The 16,687-nt window shown below is 42.7% G+C and overlaps 1 protein-coding gene across 12 annotated transcripts in view; it reads right to left on the bottom strand.

Moving 5' to 3' along the window:
• The window catches only part of MBNL1 (muscleblind like splicing regulator 1), a 206,010-nt gene that overhangs the window by 47,558 nt on the left and 141,765 nt on the right, over window positions 1–16,687 (bottom strand). For all 12 annotated transcript variants that reach the window (XM_066599981.1, XM_066600006.1, XM_066600038.1 and 9 more), the window contains exon 3: window positions 1,793–1,963. In XM_066599981.1, coding sequence (XP_066456078.1) covers window positions 1,793–1,963 — 171 coding nt within the window. The remainder of the gene's footprint in view (window positions 1–1,792; window positions 1,964–16,687) is intronic.

Below are 16,687 nucleotides of genomic sequence, written 5' to 3'. Positions count from 1 at the left end.
AGCTCCATTGAAGTAAATAACCTAAGCTACATTACTACATATAATTCATGACCAGATGTTTAACTTATTCTGTCCAACCCCTCTAACCCCTGAAGCATGCAGCCTAGAAGGAAACGTATTGTCACCTCAATTTTTTTGACTTTTGTCCTCCTTTCTGCAACTTTTTATTTTGACATAAACATAACCATGTGACGACTTGTATAAGTTTCATTAATCTTTTTGAGGGAAAACAGAGTGAGAAAAATCCACAGCAGTCCCACATTGTATTTTAAGGTTTTTTTTACCATGAGGTATAAATAACATGATAACTTTTTCTGCGGGTTGCTATGATTATAAAGATACCAAATACCAAAAAATATATACTTTTTAGGGCTTTCTACTTGCACACAAAAAAAAACACTATTTAAAAATAATTTAATTTTGGCATTACTGCATTCAAAGACCCCTAACATTTTAATTTTCTATTCACACAGCTGTGTAGGCACTTTTTTTTTTTTTTTGTGGGACGACAGATAGTTTATTTGGATTTACCTTTGAGTACAAATAACTTTTCAAACTTTTTGTTGCGTCTTTTTAAAAGAGGGAGTGAAAGGAAAACAGCATCTTATCTTTTTATTTTTTTTTCATACAATATTCACTATGTGGGATATATAATTTAACTTTAAAAATGTAATTTTAACATACTGGTAATTAGAAGAGTTGAGCGAACGTACTCTGCCGAGCTTGATGCTCGAAAGAGAGAGAGAGAGAGAGAGATAGAGAGAAAGACAGAACACGAACCAAGAAGGAAAAAAAATATCGGCACCCGGCGTCCCACATACAAAAATGCTCGACTCTCCCATTGTAGTCAATGGGGTTCGTTACTCAAGTAGAGCTCTCGAATTTTACGAAAAGCTCGACTCGAGTAACATGGATCCGAGCACTTGGGTGCTCGCTCATCTCTAGTAGTTAGAGATGCGGAGATAACAATTATGTATTTTTTCTTTTTTTTTTTTAGGAAAAATAAAGGTCAAAGTAAGCAAAAAAAAGTTGAGTTGCTTTCTTATTTTATGTGGAATTTTCCCTACATTTTTGTCCTATTAGGAATTTAAACATGCAATTCTCTGAAAGCTCATATAAAAAATACACTGCGATACTTCTTTATTGTAGTGTATTATATTTTGCTTACTTTACAATTGACAGGCATGGCAGGCCTGGAGGTCATTATTGGGCCCTTGGCTTCTATTGAAGCCTATTGATCCCCTGCGATCATATCATGGAAGGTCAATGGGCTGACAGAGGGAGACTCAGAATTGGTGGATTGGTGGGGATCCAAAGTGCCACTTAAATTGAGGCAGATTACTATTCTACACATAACAGGTACTGGAAGATGAGATATATGGTAGTTGCACTGGAGGGTTACTTGAAGTCGATCTGCTTTCTCTTAATGATGTCTATTGCTATACATCATTGCTTTTCCTTCCAATGAGCTGGCATTTAAAGACTGCTTTCGACATGATGCTTCCTGTTTTGTAGGTACAGTCTGTAGCCTCTCCTCTCCCAAGTTATGTGTAGAATAGTAATTTAAGTGGCAGCCATGTTTTTCTAATCTGCAACTGACAAGAGCAAGATGAGGATTTGGAACTCTGTATGAATAAAACACAGTTATGACCACTAAAAGAATATACTAAATGCCGTAAAGGGTTTTTGAGCAATTTAGGAATCATTTCTACAAAAGTAATTGATAGACATCTACATGTACAATATCTACAATGATAACATAATCAATCATAGAACCAGATACATTACTTACCACAGGTTGGAGCTGAGTACCAGGAATCATTGCATTGGCTAGCTGCATTTGCTGGGCCAGCATGGCCATGTTCTTTTGCTGAATCAGGTTATTCCGTCCATTTATTTCTAACTGTGTTTTTAAGTGTGGTGGTGGATGGAGATATTTACAATTCTCTCTTGAGCAGCGACCCTAGGTGGAAATAACCAGAAAGGCAGAGATTAAGTTTTGTTCACAAATAAAGGGGCGGCATAATGCTATAACACAAGAATAGTAAATGTTGAAGGGGTTGTCTGGGACTTTTCCTATTGAAGACTTATACTCTAGATAGGTCATAAATAGAGATGAGCAAGCGTACTCACTAAGGCAAACTACTCGAGCGAGGGGAGAGCAGTGAGTTGCGGGAGTGAGCAGAGGGAGCGGGGGGGAGAGAGTGAGATCTCCCCCCCCTGCGCTCCTCCCCGCTCTCCCCGCCGCTACCCGCCCCCCACCAGCACCCGAATCTTTTAAGACGAGCGGGCAGGTACTTGCATAAGGCACTACTCGCTCGAGTAGTTTGCCTTAGCGAATACGCTCGCTCATCTCTAGTCATAAATAATTGATCAGCAGGGTTCCACCACTTTGGATCCCCACCAATCAACCAATTCTGGGTCGCTGTCAGTGCGGACAGCGCTGGAAGCAGATAGTGCTGTCTGTATTGCAGTGGCTTGGTTTCCTGGTTTAGTTCTACAGGCATTGCTCCTAATTAATTCAATAGGCACTGCTGTAGTACCAAATCAGCTGTTAAAATATGGATAGCATTATCTGCTGCCACCCCTGTCCATACTGACAATGGGCACGGTCAGTGGGGATCCTATGTGACCAGCCCCCTTTGATCAACTATCCCCCACATATCCTGAGGATGTCATCAATAGGAAAAGTTCCAAAAGTCCTGGACAACCCCTTTAATGCTTAATGCATTAAATGTTGCTGCAAACTTTAAATTGTCACTTTTCCTAATCAGTATCCACATCAATTGCTACATCCTAATTGGCCTTGATAGCAGCAGGTACATTGATGTATTTAAGTGGATGATTTTCTATAACATTTCTGGTTGTTCGCTGGTTTCTAGGCAATTTGTTCCAATATTTTCATAGTTCCTTCAGATCTAGAAAAAAGACAATTGTATGCAGGGAGATATTTTCTTTGTCATTCACTTTGATGTTGTCTTGTTCATAGTTTAATACTTTCACACTAATAAATTCATCCTTCAGTCTGCCATTATATTGTCAAAGCCATTAAATGGTCTGTAAATGGTTTCTTAAAAAGTTCTGAACCTTTATCCGATTTGACAGATAATGACTTTTCCTTTTTCTTGTGAATATAGAACAACCTTCATTATGTACACAAATACAAGTGATTCACATGACAGGTACATCAGGATCAAATGACTAACAAGCTTCTATAATTGTAGGAACAAAGCCGAGCTTTGCTTATAAATTATCATACTCAGGATACGATAAGCAAACTAATGCTCACATCTATAAGGCCTCCTGTACATGACGCAAAAGATGCAGAAGGCTGTGTGGCGGCACACCAAGTCTCTGTTGCTTCTAGGGGTGACGAGCTCCCGAATGAGCACAACTGTTGTCTGTATGAAATAAGGGTCCTACAGAAGTTTACTGCTTCAATACAGCTATGTTTAACACAGAGGCCCCACTCCGTCATTGATTTGGTTTAGGCTACTCCTGTGGTCTGTTCTAAAGGGATCTTGTTTTAGCTGCAGGGAATCCCTGGGTCGTTTTCATAGGACTTGTCTTAGTGCAATGATAGTTGCCCCAGATGGGCCAAAATAATAATAATAATAATCTTTATTTGTACCATGGTACATGGTACCAAGGGACCGCGTTAGGATATAATCAGTATAACAGGCCAGGATTCGGGTAAGCGGAGTTCATGAAATACAGTAATCAGGCTGGATATCGGGCAGCCAGCAATCAAGCAAAACATAGATGGAAAACAGACCAAGGTCAGGATAGGAAGAGTTCAGGAAAGCTGAGTAATCAGGCAGAGGGTCAAAATTATGTAGCATGCAGCAACCAGAAACATCACAACTTGTAATATTCTACTTAGGCACCTTCCAGTGAGAGGAGGTGTCCTATATAACCTGTGAATGACTGGGATAGACTGGGGACAGGAAACCTTAGTGCATGTGCAAGCCATTTAAGGGGAGTCATTCAGATCAAACAAGCTGTCCAAACTGCAGGCATCACAGTGCAGAAGGAGCCGTGCAGACTGAGATATATATATATGAAATTTTATAGTGAAATATTTAGCATAATTTGTATTTTATCCATTTAAACCTTTGCTCGTTCTGATCTGAACAGTCCAATAGGCGGTCTTATCAGGGACTGACAACTAATTATGTATGTACGGTCATACACAAAGATAACACAAGGTCCACGATTCACATTAGATGATAGATAACTATCCCCCCTCCCTCTGCAAAATGACCTCTGCGCTGGTCACAGAGCATGCATAGAACAGCCTCCCATACAAGTCGATGGGCCCCCTCCTTCTAGTGTGTGAATAGCCCATGAAGCTGCTGTAAAGCATCTCTCTAAATGCTGCTAAATGCAGCTCATGAAAGATGGCCGCCCCCCATAGTCATGTGTAGACAACATAAAAAAAAATCTGTAATCATAAAATAAAAGCAGATGAATGGAAAATGTTACCCTGTCTGGTTTTAATTAGTAAAAGAAATGTAGGTGATACATTCCCTTCAGATTTGTCACTTCTGTTGTTAATGCTTCCTGGGTAATCAACACATACTTGGGCTTTTGTCCATTGTCCTGATAACATAACATTTGGTAGTAGAATCATTCTGTTCCCAGAGCCAGAGTTGTGCCAGGTTAACAGGTGCAGTATGATGGCGTGGATGAAAAAAGGGAATGTAGAGCCAGGAAATACAGTCATAAATATCCTGACACTACTTAGTTTTGACCAGGTTGTCCCATGAAAATCTTGGTAGCTAAGATAAAAAGAATCTTAGCAACCAAGATTTAAACATAGAAAGATATAAAGAAAAATAAAGATATATAGAAAACCCATATACTCTAGTTGCCTTGCAGAGTATGCTAGGTTTCCTAAAGAGGTTTTCTAGTTTCCAGTTAATATATAAAGGTATGAGCTATTTGGTGACCCTCCAAGTAAGGCCGCCTGCACACAGCAGAGGAGGATCCCGCAAGCATATTTCCGCCACTGGAGACCAGCGATTCATTGCAGAAATGAATTTAAAATGCTTGCGGAGGATTGTAAATTCGATGGTTTTTCCATGCGGATGTACAGCAGATCGTCCACGTGGAAAAAAAAAAAAATCGCACTTGCTTGTTCAAAGAAGCCTGCTTCCCTCCAATCAACCTGAGAAGTATCCGCCTACAAATCTGCAATGCAAATGTGAATTGCGGATTGAGCGCTTCCATAGAGATCAATGGAGCCGAGTAGAATCCGCACTAAAATGTGGCATGCTGCAATTTATTTTCCACTCACGGAATCTGCAATTCAAATCCACATGTGTGCAGAGAGCTGCAAAAGCTCATATGCATTTCTATGGGGGACTTTTACAGCGGATCGTCCAAGCGAGTGCCAATTGTGGATTCCGCAATTAAAATCCACCCGTGTGCAGGGGGCCTTAGTCTTGGTATTTTCAGAGCCACTGGGCCTAACACTGCTGATTTTTAGTTTCTCAGTTATAGAAAAACTTTAGTAGCCAGAAGAACCGTGTTCCTTCAATGTTATCACAGATGTTGTGACAATAGGGAGTATCCAGGTAAAGACCCAATTATTCTTAACCAAATTCTATCCTATAATACATATTGGACAGCACAATCTCCCTTCAAATATCCCTTTACTGAAAAATGGAATTTCCCTATATATCTGTTTTAAATAGGGAAAGACAAACATATATATTAACTGTAGAGAGCGCAATTAGATTTATTACAGCTCTTAGATATTTAGTTTACATCAGTTCAACTAAACACATAGAGGAAAATTTACCAAGCCCAGCACTTCCTGCGGTAGGCTTATAGCTCTTTTACATAGGCCGACAGTTTTTCAAATGACTACACGAGCGCTGATGTCACCGCTAAGGTCGCCAGTGCTTGTGCAGAGCGATTACATAGAGAGACCTTCCGCTGGATGGCGGGCTTCTTGGCCATTTTTCGCTCAGCGCTTCAAGTGAGTGATTTTTATGTATTTACAGTGAATGATTATCGCTGAAAATTAGTTCATTTGACCGAATTTTGAGTGATAATCGTTACGTGTAAATTGGCATTCAGTACAATTACCCCATGGCGTATAGTGCACTGAATACATGAAGAGCTGCATACCCGGCTACTCCGTGCGCGTAGACCACTGGCGTAACTATAGGGGATGCAAGGGATGCGGTTGCACCCAGGACCAGGAGACATAGGGGGCCCATAAGGCCTCTCTTCTCCATAAAGGGAGCCCAGTACTATGAATAAAGCATTATAGTTGGGGGCCCTATTACAGGTTTTGCATTAGGACCCAGAAGCTTCAAGTTACACCTCTGGCCTAGACAGTAATGCATGCCTGGTGTACATTTCTGGTTTAACTTACGCCAGTTTAGGGTGTAAATTATACATAAAATTGTTGGTCTAGGGCATGCTTGCAGATCCGGCACAAACTGCCAGAAGAAAAAGTCCTGCATGCAAGACCTTTTTATCCGGTAAAATGCCGATCAGCTGAATGGAAACTGGACGGACCCCAGTATAGTCAATGGGCTCCATACGGCGCTGTTTGTTTCCATCATAAGACAGATCCGTTCAGCCAGGGGATTTCCTTCTCCTGCTCCCATAATGGAGCAGGAAAACGGAACCCCCAACTCATATGTGAAAGCAGCCTAAGCCATTCATTTATGTAGCCGTTAATTATAACATTTTTCTGCAAATTGCAAAAATACAAGCTAATTAATTCCAGAGATATGCTTATTCACTTTATTTCTGCAGCTGAGTGCTCTATATTTCAAGTGTGCATGCAGTGTTGAGAAGACATTAATGCTTTGTCATGCTGTAGTTAAATGTGGCCAAAAAAGCAATACTTGTGACAAAAAATCTATAAACCCCCCCAGAGCAGTAATGTCTTAAACCAGAAAGCAGATCTACATTAACAAAGAGCACATCCATCACATAGCGCAGGAGGTTAACAATGATGAATTGGTATTACTTGCACAAGCCAGACTCATAAGATAAAACCATTGAAAACATCAAAAAGCAGTTTAGAGAGTTCATCCTGAGAATGTATTCCGAGCAGTATACAAAATAGATATGCAGATGTGTTCACCCTTAACTGAGCTTACATTTTGTTAAGTTGTTGCAATACCAATTCAATGCAATCTTATGCCATCCAGTAAGAAAAAGTATACATTTTTAATCTAGCAGCCTATGGGTAACAGATAGCACCCATTGAGGCATCTGGAAGAAGTAATTAATTTTTGGAGAAAGCTATGAGCAGAGCCTAAGTGGTATTACGCATCTACAGTAGATATATTGTCCGGTTGTACCATTGGTATGTGATGATACAAGTAGGATTTACAGACATGTCAATGTGAGAACTCACATTGATGTGTAATATATTATACACATCACTATTATTAACCACATTATCTTAGACTCTTTAAACTACAGCTCTATTTTAAGATATTATAGAATTTTGTTTTAATACTTGAAATTGGTTATTTTTTTGTAGCATTAGAAATAAATTAAAAAAATTAATCTTGCTATTTGTATAGCACCAAATTACACAGGTAATTTATTTATTACCCCCCCCCCCCAGCAAGCTGGGTACTCATTTTACCCACCTCGGAAGGATGAGTCAACCTTGAGCCGGCTACCTGAACCAAGCGGGGATTGAACCCGCAACCTTCAGGTCGTGCGTGTAAGATTAGGACTGCATTTCTGCTGCCTTAACACTCTGCATCACACGAGTCTCATTATAATTCCATATATCTCCTACTATAATAGCATCCAAACTGATCAGCAATAACGTTAAAACCACTGATAGGTGAAAGGAATAATATTGATTAACTCATCACAATGAGGCCTCGGTCAGACGGGCGTTTTTTCATGCGATTTGCGCATGCACATGCGATCTGCGAATAAATAGAACTATTGCTTCGCAATGGCATCGGACACATGGCCGCTTTTTATGCGGATGTCCGATAAATTATAGGACACGAGGAATCGCAGATCGCGCCTATCTGCGATTCCTTGTGTTCTATTATATGCGCTCAATGGGGCCGGCGGCAGCAGCGCCGACCCCATTGAGAACATATACTACACAAATCATTCTCCTCTGCCACAGCTGTAACAGCTGTGGCAGAGAAGAACGATGTTCGTCCATTGAAAGCAATGTGCGGCCGGCGAACGTGGGATGAATTTTCGGGAAGGGCTTAAAAATATAAGCCCTTCCCTGAAAATCATCCTAAAATGTGTAAAAATTAAAAAATATATATACTCACCTTGTCCCTGCAGCCGGAGTTCAGCCGCGGCCGGCCGGCAGTTCTCCTGAACTGCTCTGTGTAGTATTCAGCAGGCGGGGATTTAAAATCCCCGCCTGCTGAATGGGCTGCCTCTGATTGGTCACAACCCTCACCAATCAGAGGCAGCTCTCACTCACCCATTCATGAATTCATGAATGGGTGAATGAGTGCTGCCTCTGATTGGCTCAGCGCAAGGACCAATCAGGGGCAGCTCTCAGCTATTGAATGACAGATTGGTCCCTGCGCTGAGCCAATCAGAGGCAGCACTCACTCACCCATTCATGAATTCATGAATGGGTGAGTGAGAGCTGCCTCTGATTGGTGAGGGCTGTGACCAATCAGAGGCAGCCCATTCATCAGGCGGGAATTTTAAATCCCCGCCTGCTGAATACTGCACAGAGCAGTTCAGGAGAACTGCCAGCCGGCCGCGGCTGAACTCCGTCTGCCGGGACAAGGTGAGTATATATATATTTTTTTTTTACACATTTTTGAATGATTTTCAGGGAAGGGCTTATATTTTTAAGCCCTTCCCGAAAATTCATCCCGCGCTCGCCGGCAGCCCATTGCTTTCAATGAAGCTGGCTGTATTGCCGGCTCCATTGAATTCAATGGGCGAACATCGTTCTTCTCTGCCACAGCTGTTACAGCTGTGGCAGACGAGAATGATCTTTGTAGTATATGTTCTCAATGGGGTCGGCGCTGCTGCCGCCGGCCCCATTGAGCGCATATATTAAAACACAAGGAATCGCAGATCACATATAGGCGCGATCTGCGATTCCTTTTGTCTGAAGGTTGTTTTGCTGCGATGATAAACGTGGCTAGGTGCAGATTTTTCCGGCGATTTTTCGGCCCCGATCACGCGATTTGCAGATGCGCATCCGTCATGCGATCCGCAAGTCGCGCGAAAAAACGCCCGTCTGATCGAGGCCTGACACCTATGAAGGGGTCGGATATAGTTGGCAGCAAGTCAACTGGCAGTTCTTGAAATTTAAGTATTGGAAGCAGAAAAAACAGGCAAGTGTAAAGATCTGAGCAACAAGTGCCAATTTCTGATAACTATGTGACTGGATCACTGCATCTCCAAATCATCAGGACTTGTGGGTATTCCCAAGTGGTTAGTACCTACCACAGTCTTTCATAGAAGGACAACTTGTGAACCAGCAACAGGGTGATTGGCGCCCAAGGCTTACTGATGCACATGTTAAGTGAAAGCTAACCTGTCCTGTCCAATCCTACAGAAGATCTGCTATAGCTCAAAATGCTGAAAATGTTAAAGTGTTTAAGTGGGCACCTGAGCATCAGAACTGGAGCATAGAGCAATGGAAGAAGGTGGCCTGATCTAATTAATCATGTTCTCTTTTACATCAGGTTGACCGGGCGCATGTGTGTCACTTACCTGGGAAAGAGATGGCACAAGGATGCAATATGAGAAGAAGGCAAATTGGTGGAGGCAGTGTGATGTTCTGGGCAATCTTCCGCTGGAAGGCATTGGGTTCTGGCATTCATGTAGAAGTTAGTTTGACATGTACAACTTATTGAAACATTGAACAGACCAAGTGCAACTTTTCCTGGCAGCATTATTCCCTAAAGACAGTGGCATCTTAAAGCAACATAATGTCACACTGCAAAAATTGTTCAGGAATAGCTTGAAGACCACAACAAAGAGTTTGAGTTGTTGAATTGGTCTTCAAATCCTCCATACATCCATCCAATTGAACATCTTTGGGATGTGCTGAAAAAACAAGTCCGATCCATGAAGGCCGTACCTCATAACATAAAGGATCTGCTGCTACTGTGTTGGTGCCAGGTACTATAGGACATCTTCAGAGGTCTTGAATGCTTTAAATGGTTTACATGCTCATGTGGAGTGGAGTGTTAAAGGGGTTGTCCCGCGGCAGCAAGTGGGTCTATACACTTCTGTATGGCCATATTAATGCACTTTGTAATGTACATTGTGCATTAATTATGAGCCATACAGAAGTTATAAGAAGTTTTTCACTTACCTGCTCCGTTGCTAGCGTCCTCGTTTCCATGGAGCCTGTCTAATTTTCGGCGTCTAATGGCCAAATTAGACGTGCTTGCGCAGTCCGGGTCTTCTTCTTTTCTCAATGGGGCTCCGTGTAGCTCCGTGTAGCTCCGCCCCGTCACGTGCCGATTCCAGCCAATCAGGAGGCTGGAATCGGCAATGGACCGCACAGAAGCCCTGCGGTCCACCGAGGGTGAAGATCCCGGCGGCCATCTTCAGCAGTTAAGTAAGAAGTCACCGGAGCGCGGGGATTCAGGTAAGCGCTGTGCGGTGTTCTTTTTTAACCCCTGCATCGGGGTTGTCTCGCGACGAACGGGGGGGTGGGGGGGGGGGGTTGAAGAAAAAAAAAAACATTTCGGTGCGGGACAACCCCTTTAAGGCTGCAGAAATGAAGTCATAATCTCTCGCTCACGACCTGAGGGTTGTGGGTTCAATATCCGTGTGGTTCGGGTAGCTGGCTCAAGGTTGACTCTTTCTGAGGTCAGTAAAATGTGTACCCGGCTTGCTGGGGGGTAAAAGATAAATGGGAAGGCAATGGCAAACCACCCTGAAAAAACGGTCTGTAGAGAAAACGTCTGTTGTGACGTCACCTGAGGAGTCAGTGCACCAAGAGACATTACCTTTCATGTTAGGAGTGATCTGTATATCAAATGTACAAAAGATATATCTAAGTACAAAGATGCCATGCCTGCTGCATACTTGGTGTAGTAATACTGGATCCACATATGAAATAACTCTTCTTACCTGCCAATATCTACCCCACCTTTCTATTCATTGCCTACAATTACTGTACACTAACTGTAGTAGGCATTAAAGACCTCCTAAGTTCATCTTCTAGCCTGGCAATAGATTTTGTATTGATCCAATATCCAAGTGCAAATGAAAAATTTCCTACATTTTGTTTCATAATGAAAAAATCTATGTGATTACATCCCTGCCAATTACATTTCCCTGGATGACTTTAGGTCAAATCAAGTAGAGAAATAGATGGAAACTCAATACAACCGCTTGATTATTACACATCCTTTCTGCAATCACATCTGCTGGCTGCATTCATACTTGGCATACCCGAAAAAAGAAGGACATGCTACAAGGAGGATGAGAGTCAAGATACTGGCAGTTCATAGGAGCTCCGAAACTTAATCAGCAGGAGTATGAAAGAGGGGGAAAGCACAGACGGCTATCATATGATGTTTTTCTTTTTCTATCACATCAACAACATTTAGGCTGAAAGCCCAGGCTCCGCTAAACAACCAGCCTGTGTGTAATTAAATTACAGCAGCATTATGTGTGCAGCTTTTTAGAGCTTGGCCTTGGCTACTACAAGAAAAGCCACACTTATCTCAAAAGAGCATGTTCATTGCAGCTGGGCCTTGTGCACTAAAAGTCCGAAATACGGCTGTCAGGTTTGCACATGTTCTGCAGTGTAAATAATACTTTTTCTCAGTTTCATACCTCCTAGATAAATATATACATCAGGCATCCAAATTGTACAACATCAGACATGATTCACTGTGTAGGCTTCTGCTTTGTCGTGTATTTAACAATTAAAGGGACTGTCTAGGATGAGAAAAAGACAATCAGATTTTTTTTCCTGCTGAAACAGCACCTGATTAGAGATGAGCGAACGTGCTCGGCCCCGCCCCTTTTTCGCCCGAATACCGCGATTTTCGAGTACTTCCGTACTCGGGCGAAAAAATTCGGGGGGCGCCGTGGCGGCGCGGGGGGTTGCAGCGGGGAGTGGGGGGGAGAGGGAGAGAGAGAGGGCTCCCCCCTGTTCCCCGCTGCTACCCCCCGCACCGCCGCGCCTCTCCCCGCCCCCCGGCGCCCCCCGAATCTTTACGCGCGAGTACTGAAGTACTCGAAAATGGCGGTACTCGGGTGCATAAGTACTCATTACGAGTACGTTCGCTCATCTCTACACCTGATCAAGATGTATCTGGTATTCATTTGAATGGGAGTGAGCTACAATACTAATACTGCCCACAGACAGCGCCGTAGCGCCGTTTCTGAAAACAAAACGTAGATTTCTTTATGCAAATCCTCGATAATCCCTGTGTTTTCTGAGATTACAAAAAGTTTTTTTTTTCTAGAAATAGCACCACTCAGGCTCACTCCACGCACTCACTCCAACACCAGGACAAAAAAATGTTGATTAAAACTTCATGCAACCATACATAATACAACCACCAGATTCGATCTAATGGATTTATTCTGGTTGTACTTACCATGGATTTTATATATTTTGGTTACTACCAAAGCATGGTGTTTTATTCAACATTTTTTTGCCTTGTGCTGAAGCTACCTTCAGACTATACTCACTTTTAATCCCGCACACATATATCCGCTTACTTATGAAGGTGGTGAGCCGATCTGTTTCCGTAGTTGTGTTCGCAGGGTCATACTCTGTGGCCGGTATTGCAGGTCAATAAGTGCATGAGGCTGGGCAGCGATATCAGATATAACTTATAAACAAAAGTGACACTACTTTGGGGAAGGAAGGGGAGCAGGCCCTTTTTTTTCTAAACTCAGATAATCATTTTAGAGTAAAGCCCCATTTATATGCAATGGTGATCGCTCAAAATTCGTTCAAAAGATAGGGATAATAACTGTTTGAGCGAACATTTTGCATAAGCTGCTAATGGGCACTAATGCCCATTAGGAGCTTATTAGCTTCATTTGCATTTAAATGAAGCTCGCTTTGCTGTATGCAGATAACAGCGGGTTGTCTGTTATCTGCATACAGCTTCATTGTTATTCCGTGGGACAGCAGCTGAAAACAATGTTATCAGCGTTCCCACTGGAGAATGCATGTAGTTCCTGCTATCAGCTCTCCAGCTGAATGATGGATTCATGTAAATTTGCATGTAAATAAATCTCCCTGAGCTGTATGCAGATAACAGCAGGTGGTCTATTCTCTGCATACAGGCCCTTTGTTCTGCTATGGGACTGCAGCTGAAACCAATGTTATCAGGGCTCCCGTGGAGAATCACAGCATTTAGTCCCTGCTATCAGCTCTCTGGCTAAATGATGGATTTTAAACTCAACCAAAAATCATCATTTGGATGAAAAGCAAATGATGGTAGCATTTACACGCAATGATCGCCCAAAAGACATCGTTTCAGCGAATTTAGTCCCCTTTTACACTGAATGATATAGTTGAATGTAAATGCCGGCAGCGACTGAATGACGGACCATAATTCAATTGCTGTTCAGTTTCTACAGGCATAAAAATCCAACGCTGATCTACCTGTGTAATCAGACAGTCATTCCTCTATAAACAACGGTCTGTTTACTGCGAATAGAGGCGAGCAGCAGGAACGATTTCCGGCCTGCTCCGCCTCTACTCACTGAGCAATCCTTGCTCTTGTGTGAAAAGGCAGGAGGGATAATCGCTGGGAGGTCCGACAGTTGTCCCAAATAAAAGGACCCTTAGACCGGCTTCATACAGGTGAAAAAATCGTGCCAGATTTGTGCTTTGTAAGATGCACAAGACTTGCATGAATAGGAACCCAATTCTTTTTCATGGGGTCATACACATGTGATCCGGGAAACAGATGGCAGCATGTCCTATCTTTGTGCGTGCTCTCACATTGCACCGCACATTGTTTTGAATAGGGCCGGTGGCAGTATAGCACCTGTGCAAGGTCTCCCATTGTTTTCCAACTCTTTCCAATCCTTTACCTGATCGTGACTTCCCCAAAGTGAGGCGACGTGGTTTTGAGAGAAAAATGCCTTGCATCTGCAGGGAAAATGCATGCTGGCGAATGCGAAATTGGGCCATGAATCACGGCCCGATATAGCACTCGCCTGTGTGAAGTTAGCCTAAGGGCTCAGTCACACGGGCGCACTGGCACCCGTACATGGGCGCCGATGCGCCCGTGTGGCTGACAGTTAGAAGACGGCCGTACCTGAAGACGGCTGTCTCGCTCCAGCGCTGATGAAAGACGCTGCAGAGAGACGTCAGTCTTCAGGTACGGCCGTCTGCTGGCCTCAGTAACACAGGCACTGATGCGCCCGTGTGACTGAGGCCTAAGGGATACAAACAGAATATAAATCAAAGTATTTTTAGATCTAGTTTAAATTTCTTTGTACGGTAAATGTAGTGAAAACCAACCTCCAATGATAGCTCAAAATGGTACTTAAACAGGTTTTCAATTTCTCGATTTGGCAATCATGGAAGACCAGTTCAATATAAGGCTGCGTTCACTCAGTTTTTAAAAAAAACGCATGCATTTAAAAAAAAAAATAATAATCTAATGTTAAAAACTGCATATGTCTTTTTAAAAAACCACAGTACATGCGGTTTTCAAAAACAAATGCATACGTTTTTTCTCCATTTTTTAATTGTGGTTGAAAACTGCTACAAAAAATGCCACATGTGAATGCAGCCTTAGGGCGAGCACCCACTGGCGTTTTTTTACCTGCGTTTTGCGTTTTTCCTGCACAGGCATAGAGATAAAGTGTGCTCATGTCCACTGGCGTTTTTAAAATCGCCCCGCCCCGCAAAATCGCATCGCAGCTGTCCTTACACTCTGGCTCCTTTTTTTAATCTAACTTCTCCCATGGTTTTCAATGCTCCCGGAAAAAACGCAACGCAACGCAATTCGCACGCGCCGCGTGGCGTTTTTGCAGACAACATTACTGAAGACTGTGGAAGGGCGGGCATTCTTCACAGGTGCTGTAGGGTGTGTTGGTATAGAAACGCTATGCAACGTTTTAGGATGAGACATTCTCCGCGTTTTGCGTTAAAAAAACGCAGCGAAAAACGCGCGAAAAATGCAAACGCGTAGATGCGAAATCGCTGCGTTTTTCACGCACTAACAACGCAAACGCCAGTGGGTGGTCGCCCTTACACTGCAGAGTACGAGCCATGATTTGGCGATGGTCATCCTAGCTTAACCACTTCCTTACCATAAGTTTTACCTCCTTTCATTATAAAGCATGAGCCATCTGACCATTTAAAATCTATGGACTGGCTAAAAAAGACTTGGCAGCCAATTTATGCTACTCTCTCCAAGGGCAGAATGCTGTAAAGGAGTAGCAGCCATGCTGATTTCAGCGGTCTGTTGCTTATGTGTTAATATACTTCTGGGTGATTTCTTGCAGCACGATTCCAGGGCTGCAAAGTGGCAGACTGGTCGTATCAGGAGATATGGGCTCCCCTGCCCACCTACTGCCACTTGACAGCTCTCCAGGAGCACTAATAGCAAGAAAGCTGTTAATCAGGAGAGGATAGGTTTGTTACCCTGTTTATTCTTCATCTGGGGGTAGGTTTTACAGTAACACAAGTGTAAATAAATATCGTGAAATAAATAGTCGTTGTTGTGCTGAGAATTCAGAACGGTTGTCCCTTCCTTTCTCCAACATGACAAATAACAATTGGCATTATATCCAGAGTTCTGATGACCCATTCCCTTTAAGTAAGAGCTTCCTTTGTCTGTTGTGCTTCATTGGATGTTCAAGTAAAGTCAACAGCATGCTCTGTATAGCCATTACTTGTGTGTACTGAGTGCAAGGCTTTATACCAAGTGTACACATGTCAAATATATCTGGCCTTTTCCTTGGCAGTTTGCCCCAAATTACTGTTTAACAGAGTCAATAGGTTAAATAAATGGTGATTTGTATAAAACGAAACATGTATGCTACTAATTGAGTGGATATTGAAGGGCGTTTTGCGAGTTATTTCTTTCATATAGTTTTGGGCTCACCATGACCAAAAATATATAAAAGAAATATCCTTACTGCAGAGCTGGACCGCTGTTTCAGCAGTCCGGGGCTGCGGCATCTGACAGGTGACATCCCCCGGCCAGCAGGCCTAATGACATTCTGTTAACCTGTCACGCGGGCTTCTAATGCAGCCGGTTAAGGCCTCTTTCACACGGACTACAAAATCTAACTACAAAATCATGGCTACATAGCACATGTATGTGAAGTCCATGGTTTGCAATGGGTTTTTTCACATGAGCGATGTTTTGTAGCCTGAAAGAACCCATTGGAAACTATGGGCTTGCAGCAGAGCGGGGTTTGTTAGTGTATGATCGAAATTTGCATGTGGATTTTGATGTGCATTTTCATAGTTAAATATAATTACTGTAGTGCAATGACTTAATTTTGCAGTGAAAATCCGCAACAATTGAGGATTTAAAAATCTGCAGCATGACTATTTTCTGTAAGTGAATGAGATTTGTTAAAACCCCCAATTACATTGTACTGCACATTGCTACGGAATTTCAGTTTGTATCCCGCAGCCAAAGTTACGCAGTAGTCTGCGTAACTTTGGCTGCAGGATGCGATCTGTGTGATGCGCATGCGATCTGTGTGAAATCACCCTTAGGGCCGGCCGATATAC

This window comes from Eleutherodactylus coqui, chromosome 1, assembly GCF_035609145.1.
Source record: "Eleutherodactylus coqui strain aEleCoq1 chromosome 1, aEleCoq1.hap1, whole genome shotgun sequence".
NCBI classification, from domain to species: domain Eukaryota; kingdom Metazoa; phylum Chordata; class Amphibia; order Anura; family Eleutherodactylidae; genus Eleutherodactylus; species Eleutherodactylus coqui.
Note: the sequence above shows the minus strand (reverse complement) of the source record. Positions and strands in the feature narration are given on the sequence as shown.